This window comes from Pleurodeles waltl, chromosome 4_2 (assembly GCF_031143425.1).
Source record: "Pleurodeles waltl isolate 20211129_DDA chromosome 4_2, aPleWal1.hap1.20221129, whole genome shotgun sequence".
Lineage (NCBI taxonomy): Eukaryota > Metazoa > Chordata > Amphibia > Caudata > Salamandridae > Pleurodeles > Pleurodeles waltl.
The window spans coordinates 1,021,522,379-1,021,541,022 of NC_090443.1; the positions used below are offsets into that span (position 1 = coordinate 1,021,522,379).

The 18,644-nt window shown below is 43.1% G+C and overlaps 1 protein-coding gene across 1 annotated transcript in view; it reads left to right on the top strand.

The window, feature by feature from the left end:
- LOC138293608 (adhesive plaque matrix protein 2-like) overlaps nt 1–18,644 on the top strand; it is a 562,975-nt gene that overhangs the window by 237,592 nt on the left and 306,739 nt on the right. The window contains exon 8 of the mRNA XM_069232882.1: nt 7,323–7,421. Coding sequence (XP_069088983.1) covers nt 7,323–7,421 — 99 coding nt within the window. The remainder of the gene's footprint in view (nt 1–7,322; nt 7,422–18,644) is intronic.

The following is an 18,644-nucleotide window of genomic DNA, read 5'->3' on the forward strand; positions in this document are numbered from 1 at the left end:
TTGATCCCTCTGTTTACACTTTCCTGAACCACTGGTCTGACCCAAGGGGAACCCTTATCCTCATCTGTGTACCCCATCTGTGCGCCTCCTAACCTTTACTCTCTCACAGGTTCAGTCCAGTCTGCAGACAATACAACCATGGCCAACAAAGTGATATGGCCCATACCACCCCTTGGATCAGACGTCTGTCCCCAATCCATGGAAACGTCTGCCCAGAAGGACAACAACCAAAAGAGGCCACTGACAGCTGTCAGTGTCAAGGCCCAGACCCCAGGGCATCAACTGCCATGTGGAAGCTCCAGGTGGGGACCTTGGGAAGGCCTCACTTCCAGACTTGATGCTGGCAATGAGTTCCCTAATGGCTCCTGAGGGTTCCCTGACCTCTGAGGTTCTTCATAGTGGAGGCAACATCCCCGGATATTAGACATGCTTCTTCCACTCTCCTTCCCTACAGTTCAGGGGTTGTAGTCTAAGGCTTGTTTTCTAGCCCATAGTCTATACCCCGAGGCTGAAGAGGGGTCGGGGAGAGCCTTTCCTCCCCACCCCTCCATCTGGGCCCTCAGTACTCTGCAGTGATAGAAACCCGCAGCTCTGGAAAACAACTACTGAACATGTGCTCTCTCACAAACAAATTCTATAGCCCCTTGTAATCACTCATTTCACTGCCCTTCACCAGTGCATTTTGAAAGTAATCCCTGAAATCAACCCAGGACTGCTGGGGCAGCTTCTGGTCGTCCCTATATTTCTGTCTATGCTTTTCTGGGGGAAGGCCATACTTTTTGATAAGGTTGTCCTTTATTGGGGGTTACCTTATCCTGTCCCCCTTTCCCAGGGCCAGCAGGGCATCCCTCCCCTCATTAGGTGCCTCCAGAGACTGGCCCCCACTCCTCCTCAGAGACCCCATGCATCCCCAAGGCACACTCATAGGCTTCAAACCACTTATCTATTTTGTCCCCTACAGCAAGGTTAGGCACCAGATCCTTGGGAAGGTGGACCCTCTTGTCTCCCAAGGACACTGCAGGTACACTGCCCCCATTACTGTGGCATTTTGTTTACTTGGATTTGAGTTTCAGCTCCTCAAGGATCATCTCAGGAGCCAGTTGCTCTAGAGCTGAAATATCATCTCAGTCCTCCTGTCTGCCATCTCCTCTAGAAACAGGCCATGGGAAGACACAGGGCCTGATTCTAACTTTGGAGGACGGTGTTAAACCGTCCCAAAAGTGGCGGATATACCACCTACCGTATTACGAGTCCATTATATCCTATGGAACTCGTAATACGGTAGGTGGTATATCCGCCACTTTTGGGACGGTTTAACACCGTCCTCCAAAGTTAGAATCAGGCCCACAGTGCTCTCTGCCCCGGCAGGGAGCTCCACTCCTGGGGTCAAGTTGCCCTCCTCCTCTGGGTGCTGCAGCTCAGGACCTGTGCCCAGGTCCTCCTCCTGCTACTCCATACCCTCCTCCTCATCCTGGGCCTCTGTTGTTACCAGTAACTGATGAGCCTCCACCCAGGCCTTTAGAGCCTTCTGGAACTCCAGCTTTTCTGTGCTCTTCTTGTTTGGAAGCTTCCTTTCCTTACAAAACTCCTTGAGCTAGCCACAGTGTAGCTTTCCAGACTGATGAGCTCAAATTACATTCTTGCAGGTATGGCCACAGGCATGGACAGTTAGGTAGAATACGATTGGAAATAGCAAAAGAGTCAATCAAGGAGAATGCAAAAAAAATGTACATTGATACCAAATTATTTATATGGGATTTTAGTGTTACAAAAAATAGCAATTCTCCAAATTTTAATGCAAAGAGAATTTGAATGTCATTAAAGCCGCTTGATTATGATGCGCGGTAGTTCAGAAGCCATGCATCTCTGGTAGAGATTAGACGGCCGCCGCGTCTGTTATGAAGGAAACAGACGCGGCGGTTCGCAATTTTAAATCTCTATACACGATACATCATGCATGTACAGAGAAAGACTGCTGCTTGATTATGATGCACAGCGGTTCACAAGCTACGCATCTCAGGTAGATAGCCGCAGCGCTGTTATGAGGAAAACAGATGCAGCGGTTCCCAAACTACGTATGTCTCATTGCAGGTCTCCAAAACAAGAAAACGCCCGCCAGTGTGTCAGTCCACAAATTCAAGTTATACAATGAATTTCATCTAAAAAGGAGCAACTATTTCCGCAAATTGGAACAATAAATAAAGCTATAACCCAGTAAAGCTAGTAAAAGCCATTAAAACTAGGAATAAGCAAATAATGTAGAACAAGTTGGTAAAGTCAAAGCCCCTGACTGTACTAGAGGATGTTCCTTCCCATCTACGTGTTTGAGAAGACCTTCCATAGTAGGAAGAAAATAAGGGATGTCGCAGGCGAGTTCCAAGGTGATTGGGAACCATGCCTGTGATGTCGAAAACATAGTTACTAGAACAAGGGAATATTCTTCTTTCCCCACTCTCTGGAGGAGCCTCTAAATCATTGCGAAGGGGGAAAAGCATAAGCATTTTCTGCCTTTCATTTCTGAAGGAAGGCATTCACAGCTAGAGCCCCTGGATCTGGCATCCAAATGTAGTATTTCCTTAGCTGAGATGTCAGTCTGGTCGCAAAGAGATCTATCTTTAGGAGACCCAAGCATTGGTAGATTTTGTTGAAGCAAACCTTGTTGAGCTTCCAATCGCTGAAATCCTTAAAAAATCTTGAGTTCCAATCTGCAAACACATTCGCTCTCCCAGGCAGATATTCTGCCTGTAAGTTGGTTTTGTGTTCCAAACAAAAAATCCAAAGCTTCTTGGCCAAGGTTGACCGGTCTATAGATTTCGTTCCTCCCAAATGATTTATATAGGCAACTGCAGAGACAATGTCCATTTTCAATAGAACTATTCTTCCCGGAAGAGAGTGTCTGGAATGAATTAGGGCATAAAGACCAGCAGCTAACTCTAAATAGTTTATGTGGTGTAAACTCTGTTTTTGTCCATAGCCCGCCAGTCTCCTGTGTATTCAAGCGTGCACGCCAGCCATAAGAGCTTGTATCTGATTCTAGAATAAAATTGGGTAAGGAACCAAATATTGCCTGACCATTCCAGGCTTCTAAATTCTGTAGCCACCAAGAAAGCTTTGTTCTTGCTTCTGGGTCCAAAACTAGTTTGTCCCCATACCATAAGCCTCTGTGAAGTGCTCTTGCTTTTATTCTCTGCGGAGCACAATAGTGTAAAGGGCCCGGAAAGATTGCTTGAATAGAAGAGGAAAGCAGGCCCAGTAATCTCACTTAGAGAAAACACGTCTTTTTTTAGGACATACATTATTTCCTTTTTTATCTTGTTAATCTTTTTGGGTGGAAGTAGTAAACCGGATCTATTGTGAAACCTAAAACTCCAAGGATTGAGATGGGATAAGGACAGACTTTTCTTTGTTCACTATGAACCCCAAATTCACAAGAAGAGACATAACTGTGTCTAGATCTTTAAAGACTTGAGAATCACACTGGGACATGATTAGTATATCGTCTAGGTAAATGATCATACGTACCCCTCTTGCTCTTATAAAGGAAGCCACAGCTCTCTTCACCTTGGTGAAACACCAAGGTGCAGATGAGAGGCCGATGGACAGAGAGCAAAACTGGTAGAGGCAATTCTGCACATGAACTGAAGGAAAAGTTGGCAATCTTTTGCCAAGGGTATAGTGAAATAGGCATCCTTCAAGTCCAGTTTCATTAGCCAATTATTTCTCAGTAACGTGTCCCTCAAGAGATGGATCCCTTCCATCTTGAAATGCCTGTAAACTAAAAAGTTGTTTAAATTTCTTAAATTTGTGACTGGTCTCCAGTCCTTGCCATTCTTCTTTACCATAAAAAGAGTGCTGATAAAGTCCTTGCATTCCAAGTTCACCTCTATAATTGCCCCTTTTTTCAGCATAGATACTACTTCCTCCTCCAACACCTTCTGTATGACTTTGGATAAAGGAAACTTTCTTGGCGGAATCTTTTGGAAGGGCTTTACAGTAGTGTGAAATCTATTTGGAACGCCTACTGTATTCAAAATCCAAGGATCGTGGGTTATGGTTTCCCAAACATGGATAAAATTCTTTAAACGCACCCCCCACTCTTTCCTGGGAAGAAGAAAGAAGAGAAGTGTTCATACTCACCTTGATAATTTGATGAGCTTTGCCTTCTCATTTTGTCTCCTCTGGAAATCTGGAAGTGCCCACTTTGGGAGTAAAAGGCCACAGGTTTGGGTTATTGAAACCCTTTGCCTCTTTGTCTGTAGTTACCATACTGGGACCTTTGAAAAGTTTGTCCGGCAGAAACTCCCCTTCTCCCGGCCCAAGCAAAAACACTTGAGTTGAAAACTTTATGCATATTTGTCTGGGCTTTGTGCAGGGCAGTGAAGGTTGCTACATACTTGCCTAGTATTTTAAATTCTAAGTGTGCATGTGCATGTATGTCGGTGTGTGTGCGAATTTGTAATGGGGTAAAGTAGTAAAATGTTCAGAAATATGCCACCACGCTATGGCACATGTCCCAGAATTCAGAGAGAGGTTTACATAAAAGTCAGCACTTGCTGGTGTCACACATGATATGGTGTCACATGGGTGCTGTCATTTAGCTGCCCTGCCATCTAAGAGCCTGGGCTACTTATTGTATTCAAAACAATGGTTTTTATCTATAATACCTGGATAATATTAATAGAGACCGCACAATAGCTCGAATTATTTTTGCAACAGAATGTACAGACTGACGGTCATTTCTCTCATTGAAATGCAAGGAATAATTTTATAAAGTGCATATACAAACACATATTTACACACAACCCAACACAATACTTTTCCTTTAAGGTATCTTGTTGTATTTCAAAAGAGTCCCACAACCTCGAACCTGTAACATATAATGACATCCATATCAAGTGTGGAACAAAACAGGTTTCAAACAATCGGCCGTACATGACTCAACAAAAAACAATGTCCATTTCTATGCCATAAATCACTAGGAACCTTTTGAGTTCGTTATGGCTTAGTCAACGACGTATCGACTCTTTATACAATGTAGGGTCTCATCAGGACAACATAGATGGTGAAGGGACACCTTTCAAAAGTGGAAACCAACATTCACCAAGTGCATATTTGTATCCCAAGGGGGAGCTACACACTGCTCTATTAGGTAGAAACAAATATATTATAAATATAATGAAACCAATCTCTAAGGCAGAATAAACCTTCTTGAATATTGTGTTTTTGCCTAATATAATCCCTAATATAATGAAAACCAACACCCAGAAACACGCTGAATCAACTCATGGAAAAGCCATTTCCATTAGGGCAACCACTAAAATTAAGTAATGCTGGAGATCAGAGTTTCAAGTTCTTGGTTATCAGCTCCGTCTCACTATGGCAGCTATCATTTTTTTTCAATATTTTCTTGGGTGGGCAGAATACCCCGCACCATCCATTTTCAGTATGGGCTTGCTCGTGCATTAGACTTATATAAAAAAATTCCCGCCCCACCACTTTTCAAATTCACCAGCCATCACTCTAATATGGGTAGAATTCACCGGCTGAATATCCTTCAAAGTAGTGTTAGGATGGTAGAGGTAAATCTTAGGGTTAATGATCCTTCGTATAAGGCACTTTCATCCAACACTTGGAAGGTTTTTATCCAGCTTTCTCCTGATTCCTGTCTTGCTGCAACCCCAACCCCACTCAGATCTGTCAAGCCATTGTTCTACTGCACTTAATGAAATAATTAAACACACAACTCTTCAAGCATCTTCTTTTCCTTCTGTAATTATGTATTTAGATATTGATGGCAGTCAAGCAGACCCCCCCCCCACACACACACTTTCCTCTGGTGTTCCACACTCTTGCTCTATGCTCCATTGCTTTGTGGTTGGTTTGCCTTTATCTTCTACAGGTACATTGTTTCTTTTTGTAATTATCTATTTAGATATTGATGACAACTAAGCAGACACCACCCCAAACACACACACACTTTCTTTTGGTATCCCACCATCTTGCTCTATGCTCCATTGCTTTGTGGGTCGGTTTCCCTTTATCCTATACAAGAGGTCCTTCATGCATACATATAGGACATATAGATATATTTAGATGACCAAACCAAGCATGTCTTCCTCTGATGAGGCCTGGCAGATTAAAAGAATATGAACTCAGAAATGGATGTCAAGGTGAGTAACAAAATGAAAAAGTTTACAGAAAGAAAAGTAGCAACATAAATTCCAGCAGTTTACTGTGTATATGGCCTTGTAAATCTTTAAAGAAGCAAAAAGACAACTCACACCTTTGATGACAGGTCCAGGGAACATGACTAAATATATGGATCAAATGGCCCTTTTCACAAAGGTATATCTGGTTGAAAACATAAGTACAGAACAGAATATACAGGTTTTTAAACAACTGATTTCTGTCAGGCATTGATGGAGTTACTACTGGAGATTTTTTTAACTAGAGAACTATGTAATGATAAATCATTTATAAGGGACTGGAACTGTGCATTCAACAGTGGTTTGCCTTGGACGTTTGTATCTTTCTTGGCATTCTCAGACTTCCCTCAGACCTCTACCCACCCTGGAAATGGTCAAACATTTACGCAAGCAAAAGGCTGAGTAGTTGCTTTTCCAGGTTTAGAAGGGGAACATTCACCTTCAGATTTGGTAGGGGTGCAAGGGAAGGGCTTCTTCAATGGGGGAAAAATGTTTAACTTTGTAAATAAAAGAAATTTACACAGGAGCTCTCATCAGTGGACAACTGAGCACAGAGGTAATAGACGCCTTTACAAAACATTACATGACCTTCTCGAAAGTACATCTGGAAGCCTGCACCTGCCACCTACTTTTTTGCCCTTGATGAATTTCTATTCCCTACTATATGCAATGATCTGCAACAGCCATCCCGAGGAAATCATTGTGTACTTTCAAAGTAGGTTATAGAAAATTCTATGCACTGGCAGTACCAAAGCACAGCTCCCTATTGGCAAGTTTAGTATTATAACCTTGAAAAATAATTAAACCATAATTTAGTATTTGTTGTGGTGATAGAACTTACGTAAGACATTTTTGGAAAACATAAAAAGATAATTTTGTGAAACTTAACTTTATGTTAAGTGCTTGTTGGACACTATGACCATGTACATCAGAAACAACTGCTGCTCGGTCCTTTACCATATGAGTAAAGAGGTAGATTGAACTGAGTAGGGAACAGGTAACTCATTTAAACAGACAAATATAAACATTTATGAAAGTAAACCGCTTAGGTTTAATATACAATGATGTAGCTGCATCTTGCCTTGTTTCTATTTAATGTGTTCTTCTCTTCTACAGTGAAACTTTGCAATTCAAGTACCTGCATTAATGGCTCTTGCACTTCCGATGACACGTGCAGGTGTAACGCTGGATTCAAAGGATCAACATGCAATGAAGGTGAGAAGTAATGTGTGAGTGGGGCAGATTGACAGTGAATGCAATAAAAAGAAGATGGTCAAGGCTCTGCCCAAAAACCGGTCTGTGTTGATCTGCATCATTGACATGGTGCATGAGCAAAAGCTGTTCCCTGCCACATGGGCCTTCTTTATCAGCAGTGGTTCTTGTACCAACCTCTGCAATACTGAGCATCTTTTCTTAGCATGTAGAATGTAGCTATGTGTCTCATGGATTCCTGTACAAAGCATCATTTATGTGACAAATTAAAAACTCTATTTCCTTTACTTTTATGAACATACATTTCAGATGTAGCAGACGCGTGTCCAACATCTCAGTCATCTCTCTTTCCATTTCTGTTTACCCCATCCTTTTCCCCTTTTTGTTACATATGTTTTTATTTGAACTGGGGGACGGGGTGGTTGATGAAACATGTCATATGTTGGTATTTGAGCTGCTGGGTGTTTGTTATTGTCATATGAATTGTGTGCACTTGAGCAGGAGTATGTGCTGAGAGCAAAAATAGTGTGGCTGGAACTTCCAACAGCATTCATGTACTGGGAGTCATACTTGATGCACTTTGACTGAGGAATAAATATCTGAAGTATCAATGATGTGGACTGGTTCTTCGCTATGTGACCCTCTACCCTCATAACACTGGCGACAAGCATGGGTGACCACTGCCTTTGACCTGGACTGGGATTGGTTTGAGAGTTGCTGTTGCGGGAAATCATTTCACCCCGTTGCCGGACGACGTGGGAGAATGATTTTGAGACATGCTCACAGTCTGGGTATCACCAAAGCCTGTGAATTGCTCTGCGAGTGTAGCAGAAGCAATTTGCTGCATTTTTTTGCCCTAATCAGTGGCGGCGGCATGGGCGAGAGACTCCACTCGTGCTACCTGGAAGAGCTGCTGGTTGACAGCAGAGCGAGCGTGAAACCGGTTCCACCGCAACGCTTCTAGGGAATATCGACGAGGCATGAGATCTTCATGTCACTCATCAACTCAACGTGGTGGCCATTTTGGAGCAGGATCGCTAACAGGTGCTTACAACTGGAAGTGAGTGTCACACTTCCAAATTAGCTGGCACATTAATGGTGTTGCGCAAACCCAAGTAATTTATGATTATTTGTGTTCGGTGCGTTCACGATGACGCTCACACCTGAGCAGAAGTGAAGCAGTCAAAGGCACATTTATGTTAACGGTTGAACACACATTCAAGTAATTTATGATGATGCACATTTCTGAGTAGAATTGGAGCAGTACTTTGGTTGAGGATCTACAGTGACTATATTTTATTATTTTCTGTTTTTTTTTTTTACTTTATGACTACATATCTACCATATACTAACTTTGGAGAGTTTTGCTAGTCAATAATTATTTAACTATTATTAGGTTGAGCATTGTAATACCTCCTGTATTTCTGCCAGTACCTGGCAGGCCTCCAATAGATTGAGAAACTTAGGAAGCAGTGTTTCTTGCTTATATGGAAGTTTTGGAAGGTGATGATTGTGGATCTGAAGGATCATTTTCCCTATTAAAGCACTGTTTAGGTGGGTTTGGGTTAAAAGAGCAAAAACCTTTTCCGGTTTTACTAGGTGCTAGTGATTTGAATGTCTATCAATACGCTTCTAAGCAAATGTACATAAGATGTGAAAAAAAACAAACGTACTTATGGATATATCTAAGTTTTATTCAAGAAAACGAACTGTTAATGAACCTACGAAGAATATGTTTTAAAGTCACGGTCACCTGCATCAACCTGTGACTTTGAGTACATTAATTATGAGTTTAAGAGATCAGATCCTAATGAAAACAAATAGTATGAAATTCCAGAAAATGCTTTGGGCAAGTGGTGCCATTGAGCTTGCCAAAGCAATAGAACATTCAGAAAAATTTGTACAAGAGACAAGTGGTTCACCCAGCGGTAAAATCCATGTTATTACGAAATATAATAAGTTCAATATAGCAATATTAAAAAAGAATGTTGCCAGGAAAACATCACTAGCATGCTATAGATGTGGGAATCCCTTGCATTTAGGTAATTTTTAATTTTGTCCTGCCATAGATAAAATTTGCTCTAAGTGCAACAAAAAGGGCATTTCAGTAGAGTATGTAGATCCCATTTGTGGAAAAAAATCAGTAAATGTATGCAAGAACCAGTTAGAGGATTTTGAGGATTTAACGTAAGATCCTAACAATGCATTGAATGTAAGTGATGGCTTAGCCAAAAGAGCGTTTCCGTCCTGCAATATTAATATTGATGGTAAACAAACTTATTTCCTAGTTGATTATTGCTCTTGGAACACTATTATCAAGCTAGACATTATGGATGAATTATGCCTAATAAATGTTTACTGCCACCTGATGTTTTGCAGGGGTATTTATGGGACATAAAATTGATTTAGCAGGATATTTTTGAGCAAAGTTGGACTTCTTAGGTTGCAGTACTGAATGGAAAGTGTATGTAGCAAAGAAGGGGCTCTCATTGTTGGAATGGTCTCATCAAATGGAAATGAGTAATATACTAGATCCTAAGTAAAATCCTCCAGTCTGTGTGGTTGACAAATGGAGGAACTGTACTTGCGGGGATTCAACATTAGTGAGTGAGTTTATGTCACAATTGGAAAAGAAATATAATGAAGTTTTCAATAGAAATCAAGGTCAATTTTGAGATTTTAAACAATTTATAGGTTTAAGAGTGATGAGGTAACTGTAAAACATAAAGTTAGAAACGTACCTTTTGCACATAGAGAGAAACCTAAAATGATACTAAAGGATTTATGCAAAAAAGGTAAAATTGAGCTAGTAGAATCATCACTTTGGATGTCCGGCAACATTATTTCTGAGAAAGCATCTGGGGAATGGAGACTCTGCATTGACTTACGCAGTATCAATAATGCCATTTGGGTGGACGCCCATCCGCTTCCAAATCTTCAAGAAATGGTTTCAACCCTGGCGGGTGCCAAGGTCTCTTTAACTCTGGATTTAGCTAGTGCATACCACCAGGTCGAGCTTGAGGGTGAATTGAAAATGTTAACATCATTCATCACAATGGACGAATTATTCTGTTATTGTAGGATGCCATTTGTCTAGCCAGTGCAGCTTCTATTTTCCAGCATTTAATGAACAAAATGCTGGAAAGACTATCTGGGGCAACTGATTTCCAGGATGAGATTTTAGTATATGGGTGTAACATTGAAGACCATGAACCTGGACAAAGTCTGGCGGTCATTGTCGGATAAAGGATTAACACTGAAAATTAACAAATGCAAATTTCAGCCCATGAACTGGAGTATTTGGGACATCTGATAAGACGGCCAGGTATTAAGCCAAAATGCACTCATGTCAAAGGTATTTTGACAGGTCCCATACCTGACACCAAAGAACAGTTGGGCGCTTTTTTAGGATTAATTGAGTTCTATGCGGAGTTTATCCAAAATTATGCTGTGAAAGTTGAGCCATTTAGAGAGTTGTTGAAGAAGAATGCAAAATGTGAGTGGCCTACCTTCAATGTGTTGAAAGAATTAATAAGCAGTGCACCTTGTCTTAAACCGTATGTCATGGGAAGAGATTGTATAATAGCTGTGGCTGCAAGTAATTGTGGCCTGGGAGGAGTACCCATGCAGAGAGAAGAAAGAAGAGAGTGTATTGTTTCCTATGGTTCAAGAATGCTCCATGGAGCTCAGCAACATTACTATGTAATGGAAAGGGATCTCCTTGCATGTGTGTGAGGTTCAGAACGTTACAAAGTGTTTTTGTGGGGGACTAAGGGCCTGAATTAGATGTTCGCCGAAACCGGTCCTGCAGTCGGTTTTCCGACAGAAAACCTACCCTCCATACTTAGATATTGGCGGTATCATAGACTTTAACCCGCCCAAGTCCTGCCGGCTCCACCAGGGAATTCCATCCGCTGCCACGGCACCATAGGAAAGAGCGCCTGATGGTGGGACTTCAGCCACACTTACCGCCAAGCAGATTTGGATGTGCCTTACCGCCAAGCAAAAAGTGTCAGTCAGACCTCCACTTCTGACTTGGCGGATTGGGGAAAAGAGGGTGAAAACTCAGTTTCCCCCAATTCTCCTTTCGGTTTCCGGCTGCATATGATTGGACAGGATCCTCTGTTGCTGCTGCCACGGGACCATGGAGAAAACATGACCCCCCGTCACTCGACACAAAGGTAGGCAACCCGCCTTGGCTGTGTATGATTGGAGTCACTGCACATGGGCACAGGACTACTGAAGACATATACATCTTGCAGTAATTTCTTTAAATAACTGTGACATGCATATGTGAGAGCCATGGGTGGGCCAGACACAGGTGGGGACACACTGGTACACAACACATATTGAACACATAGACAACTGTTATTATGGCAGCAGTATTCATTGTCAAACGGATGCTGGCACCGCAATGACGGTACAATCACACTTGCCAACTGCGCCGATGTGTGCACATTGCAAGGGGACATGTACCTGTCATGTTGTGATTGACTTGTGTGTGTGAGTCAGAACGTGTGTATGTGTGTGCGATGCGATTGGCTGGGTGAGCTAGAGGGAGGTGTAGTAGGTGATGTGGTTGTGTCAGTATGCGTGCCACTTGCATATGGCATGGATTTTGTGTCGTAAGGACTCTCATATCTTGGCAAGACTGCTGGATTAGGTCGGCAGCACCTCTGTTTGTAGGTCACTGAGTCACTCTTATACCAGTTGGCAACAGTCGGCCCAACCCCCCCAGCTCTCTAGCAGCACCTCACCAAAACCCAAATAGTAAAAGTGATTTCTGGCAGCCTAATGAATGGGCTCTGAAAATCTCTCAAGCAAACCATGGTGGAACAAGTCTTACCCTTTTTTCTCATTGGCAATAAGTCTCTTACACACAAACAGGCAGGAAAGAAGATGTAGGATAGTTTTCAATGTATTTATTGAAAAGACTGCAATCCACAATAAAATGCATGAGCTGCAATGATTAGGAATAGATGAATAACAAAATCAGGATTGTGAAAATAGGCAATGTAAATATGAACAACCCCAACATATTGCAATAAACATGAATATGCAAACTCCTCCTTGAAGCATATTTTCTACCCTAAAGAGAGCAGGGCATAGTAAACCTAATCTGCCCATGCCGTGTCCAAGAGAAGCACCCCAACCCCCATTACCTTAGGACAAGGTCACCCTCCAGTCTCCAGACCAGGCTCTGTAGAGACACAAAGGCTGAGGTCTGCTGCAAAGCGAATGGCCTTGGTCTCACAAGGTGTTTTATAAGGCACATGTCATTGTTCGTGCAAAAATCCTGACGTGGGTATGAACATAAACATAAGATTGTGTGCGCAAACTTATATTAGCAATGACAATCTAATGTGTGCGAGCGAGTAGGAGAATGTGCTGAGAGCATAAATAGTGGGGATGGAACTCTCAATGACACTCATGTACTGGGAGCCGTACTTGATGCTCCTTGACTGAAGAATAAAGATTTAGAGCATGAGCGTTGTGGAATCGTTCTTCGCTGTGTGACCCTTTACCCTCATAACACATTTTTTCTTCAGTTTCTCTCCTTTCTCAATCTCACTATCCATTTTTCTGGATTTGGAGCATGCGCATGAGGGTAGACTGGATCCATGTTAGCACTCCTAGTGCAATTTGTTACTGTAGAAGTGACTGCACTTTGCTATTTGTACTAACAATTAAACTTGATCGAAGTTTGCTTGCACAGTTTGGGAGATGAGTGTTCACTCATTTCCATGGCCCTATTCTCAATGCAAATGAGGAAATTCAATTTGCCTTGCTGTGTGATCCCTAGACTGAAGCACTGGCAAACAAAATAGACATACGATGAGATGTTGCACTACACTAGTTGTGCAAATTTAGTAGTATGACCTCCAGGTCCATGGAAAGCAGTGCAGGTGTCAGTCATTGGTCAATGCATTCTCCATTCGGAGACGTAGTTGGTGAATTTGGCAAATGCCACAACTGCGGCTAGCAATCACTGATGGTCTTTTCATCACACTCAAAGTTTGGCCTGAGTTCTTTCTCAAGAACTGATCCTGTCTGTAATTGTTCCTACCTTATGTGGAAGTGCACCTCCCAAGCAGCAGGAAATCCATTTCTGCACCATTGTGGAGTGATGGGTGAAACAAGAAACGCTGAGCAGAACAACACACTTTTTATTATTCATTAGACATACTTCTCCATTTTGCGCCACACTGGTTATTCCTGGTAGCATATGTGTGTAAACATATGCTCTGTGCTGAATTGTATATCACAGTTCCAGATATATTCTTCTTCCCATGATCTATCTTCATCTTTTCTTTACATGCAAAATACATATTTTGTGTCATTCAGAACACCCTGGAAAATTAACATTTTTTTGCAGAAAAACTGAAATTCTGCAATTTAAAGGTAGGAAAGAGGGTGTGTTTAGATTGTAATCTCTTTGTGTAGAGGACTGAGTGCGTGAAGACAGAGTGATATAATCATTCCTATCAGTCTGTATCACCTAATGTTCCCTAATTTGTGCTGAATACATTTCTGGAAGGAATCTGTCATTTTTGCACATCTCCAAAGAAGATGATTTCCTGTAGATCCTGCTGTTTATGAAAGGTCACTCGAAGGTCATGGGACAGACAAAGCATGACAGATGGAAACTGACATTCACATTTTGCTTCTGCCCAGCACAGCAGAGTCTAAGAGCAGTGGGCCAGCACTTCAGCCATCAGCTTCCATTATTTTGAGTGACTGCACTCTGCCTCTTCACAATCAAGCTCGCCTAACAAAAAGCCCCTTTCTCTTCAGTGAATAATGCCAGGGAAGGTTGTTATGCTATCAAGTGTGCTTTTATTCACTCATGGTTAATATTGTTAAATCAAATCCAAGAAAACCTGCCGTATCCTCGAGAAAACCTGGCGCAAAGATCACACCACAGAAAACATGTCAGCCCTCAAAATCGCCACCCGCGAACACCACCAGCTGATCCGCGCCACCAAAAGAGCATCCTTCAAAGAGAGACTGGACAAGAAAACCCACAACAGCAAAGAACTCTTCAACATCGTCAAAGAGCTCTCCAATCCCAACGCCAGCTCCAACTCCATCACGCCCTCACAAGAACTCTGCAACTCCCTCGCTACCTTCTTCCATCGAAAGATCACCGACCTACACGACAGCTTCGGTCCACAGATCCCGCCGACCACCACAGAACCCACAGCCCCAGCCGTCACCCTCAACACCTGGACACCCATCAGCGCCGAAGAGACCAAAACTACCATGAACACCATCCACTCCGGTGCCCCCTCGGACCCGTGCCCACAGTACATCTTCAAAAAAGCCGACGCCAGCATCGCCCCCTATCTCCAGACCATCATCAACAGCTCATTTGCATCTGCCACCTTCCCCCAGAGCTGGAAACACGCGGAAGTCAACGCTCTCCTGAAGAAACCCACTGCGGACCCCAGCAACCTGAAGAACTTCCGCCCCATCTCGCTCCTCCCCTTCCCGGCCAAAGTCATCGAGAAGGCCGTCAACAAACAACTGACAAACTTCCTCGAAGACAACAACCTGCTCGACCCCTCCCAATCCGGATTTCGGGCCAACCACAGCACGGAAACCGCCCTCATCGCAGTCACCGACGACATCCGAACCCTGCTGGACAACGGAGAAACAGTCGCCCTCATCCTCCTCGACCTCTCGGCTGCCTTCGACACCGTCTGCCACCGCACCCTAATAACCCGCCTCCGCTCCACCGGTATCCAAGGACAGGCCCTGGACTGGATTGCCTCTTTTCTCTCTGACCGCTCCCAAAGAGTCTACCTCCCGCCTTTCCGCTCGGATCCCACCAAGATCATCTGCGGCGTCCTACAGGGCTCCTCGCTCAGCCCTACTCTCTTCAATGTCTACATGAGCCCCCTCGCCGACATCGCACGCAAACACAACATCAACATCATCTCCTACGCCGACGACACGCAGCTGATACTCTCCCTCACCAAAGACCCAGCCACCACCAAAACCAACCTGCAGGATGGAATGAAAGACGTCGCAGAATGTATGAAACTCAGCCGCCTGAAGCTGAACTCAGACAAGACGGAAGTCCTCATCCTCGGAAACTCCCCTTCCGCCTGTGCCGATTCCTGGTGGCCCACCGCCCTGGGCACCGCACCGACCCCCTCAGACCACGCACGCAACCTCGGATTCATCCTGGACCCCCTTCTCACCATGACCAAGCAAGTCAACGCCGTCTCGTCCTCTTGCTTCCTCACACTCCGCATGCTCCGAAAGATCTTCCGCTGGATCCCCGCAGACACCAGAAAAACTGTGACCCACACCCTCGTCACAAGCCGCCTGGACTACGCAAACACCCTATACGCAGGAATCACTGCAAAACTTCAGAAACGTCTTCAGCTAATACAAAATGCCTCTGCACGCCTCATCCTTGACGTACCCCGCCACAGCCACATCTCCGCCCACCTGAGACACCTACACTGGCTACCCGTCAACAAAAGGATCACCCTCAGGCTCCTCACCCACGCACACAAAGCCCTCCACAACAAGGGCCCCGAATACCTCAACCGTCGCCTCACCTTCTACACGCCCACCCATCAACTTCGATCCACCAGCCTCGCTCTCGCCGCCGTCCCACGCATCCATCGAACCACTGCAGGTGGGAAATCCTTCTCCTACCTGGCAGCCAAGACGTGGATTCCCTCCCCACCCACCTCAGGACCACCCAGGACCACCTCGCCTTCCGGAGGCAGCTCAAGACATGGCTCTTCGAGCAGCAGTGACCCCCCCTAGCGCCTTGAGCCCCTCACGGGTGAGTAGCGCGCTGTATAAAAATGATTGATTGATTGATTTAAATTTAGCTTTTCTGCTTTCTGTGCTAACTTTAACTACATTTAGAGAAATTAGCAGACAGGTGAAGGAATCCATCTCCAAGCAGGAATGAACTGCTCCAAATGTAATTATACCTAGGGCCAAATTATGCAGCAGGGTTGAGTAAATTATGTGACAGGAAAATGCAAATTATGCGGTGTAATGTGGCACATTTTGTCATAAAATTACTTTCTTATTGTGTCATTCTTAGAGTCGAGCGCACAACTGCTGTGGTCCCTTTTGTAATCTCTCTTTTAACCACGCCCATGTCACGGCCATCAGTTTGGTTGGTTAGTGGGCTTGCCTTTTAACATTCGCTTGATTTCATTAGTGAAAGGCATGCATACGTCATGCCTTGTCCGGTGTTTAGCCCTCCTCGAGAGCACCGGTGAACTACTGAAAAGATACGAGGCTCCATGTTTTCCGTATGGTTTCTGGACTACTTTTTATTTTTATTTCTTACGCAGCGTGATCTCGCTGGGCATTATTCAAGCACTTTGCATGACATCGACCCTGTTACACTGTCATGACCACACAAACTTTCCAAGTCAAATCAAAGAAGTGCATGAGAAAAGCAAAGAGATATCCTCAGTGGAGACAGCAAAGCCCAAACTGGAAGAAGGTTTGCAGAGTAATCTTGCGCCTATTTCAAAGGAAGAATCAAGAAGAGAAGATCAAAGATGGCCACTGTGAGTCCTGAAGGTTAGTTACAGTTCTAGTCTTGCAATCGGTTGGTTGCTAGGTTACGAGCTCTCCAGCTGGAAGCCTTGCACTTCAACTGAGGTCTGACAGGAATCAGCTGTGTGGAGAAAGAGCGCGCTTCAGAACAGAAACTCCTGTGAGGTAAAATTACATTTGAAGATTATATTACAGAAAACAGATAAATATTGTCAAGGTTTATTCGAAGAGTTTGATAGTAGACCGTTCCTGTGGGAGTTGGCAAGGCTACAGAGTTAATGTATGAATTAACCTTATGTTTACAAGGTTCTTGTTTAATATCTTAAAGTCAAAGAAAAAATGAACTTTAAAAGAGCAAGTATTTACAAATGTCAAGGTGATAAACTAAGTCCAAGTTTAAAGGAGAAAAGAACTGTTAACAAATAAGCATTTACAAATTCAATGGTAATAAACCAAAATAGAGTTTAAAAGAGAAACGAACTTAAATAAACAAGCATTTACAACTACAAGTTATCGACAGATGTCGAAGTAAGGAAGGAGAAACTAACTGTAATAAACAAGCATTTACAAATACAAGTTATCAACAAATGTCGAAGTAAGAAAGGAGAAACAAACTTTAATAAACAAGCATTTACAAATACAAGTATTGACAGAAGTCACAATAAGACAGGAGAAATTAAATAACATCAGCTGATTTGAAGAACGCATTATCACCAACTATATATATATATATATATATATATAGCAACATAAAACCAATCTCTAACAAAGGTTGAGAAGTTCTTCCAGAATCAGTAATAAGCATTGTTTTAAGAAGAGCTATCATTTATAGAGAGAAGCAAGGCTACAGAGAACTCAGGGTGAGTAAAGAAATAATAGAATTAAAGAGAATTAAGTGTTGAGAGTAGAAAGTGAAAAACTGATGTTGTATGTCCCTAGTAATTGCGACTGTGACTCTTGCAGGTGCTGTATCCATTCTTAGATGTGAAGAGGCAGACTGAGTACTGGCGTTCATCATCTCTGTGGCAGTCTCTCTACCATCCCATTCCTCTTTCCCCCTCCGGGGTACTCAGCACGAAGGATTAATATTCGTTGTGAGTAGCTCGGGTCGGGACTGAGGAGTTATCTTCTGCTTCTGAGGAAATCGAGTTGAAGTATCCTGACAGATTGAAGTGCCAACACCCTACTTTTAGGGACAAAACTGATTTCCTCCTGAGCAGAATGGCAGAGGGAATTAATATAAAAGCATTAGCCACCGTTTTGGAAGGGTTACAGAAACAATTAAATAACACCATAGAAGAAACAGTCCAAATAAAACAGCGAATAAATGAGTTAGTGTAGGAGGCTGGACTGGCTTGTAGTGAGTACCAAGGGGTACTTGCACCTTGCACCAGGCCCAGTTATCCCTTATTAGTGTATAGGGTGTCTAGCAGCTTAGGCTGATAGATAATGGTAGCTTAGCAGAGCAGCTTAGGCTGAACTAGGAGACGTGTGAAGCTACTACAGTACCACTTAGTGTCATAAGCACAATATCATAAGAAAACACAATACACAGTTATACTAAAAATAAAGGTACTTTATTTTTATGACAATATGCCAAAGTATCTTAGAGTGTACCCTCAGTGAGAGGATAGGAAATATACACAAGATATATATACACAATAGCAAAAATATGCAGTATAG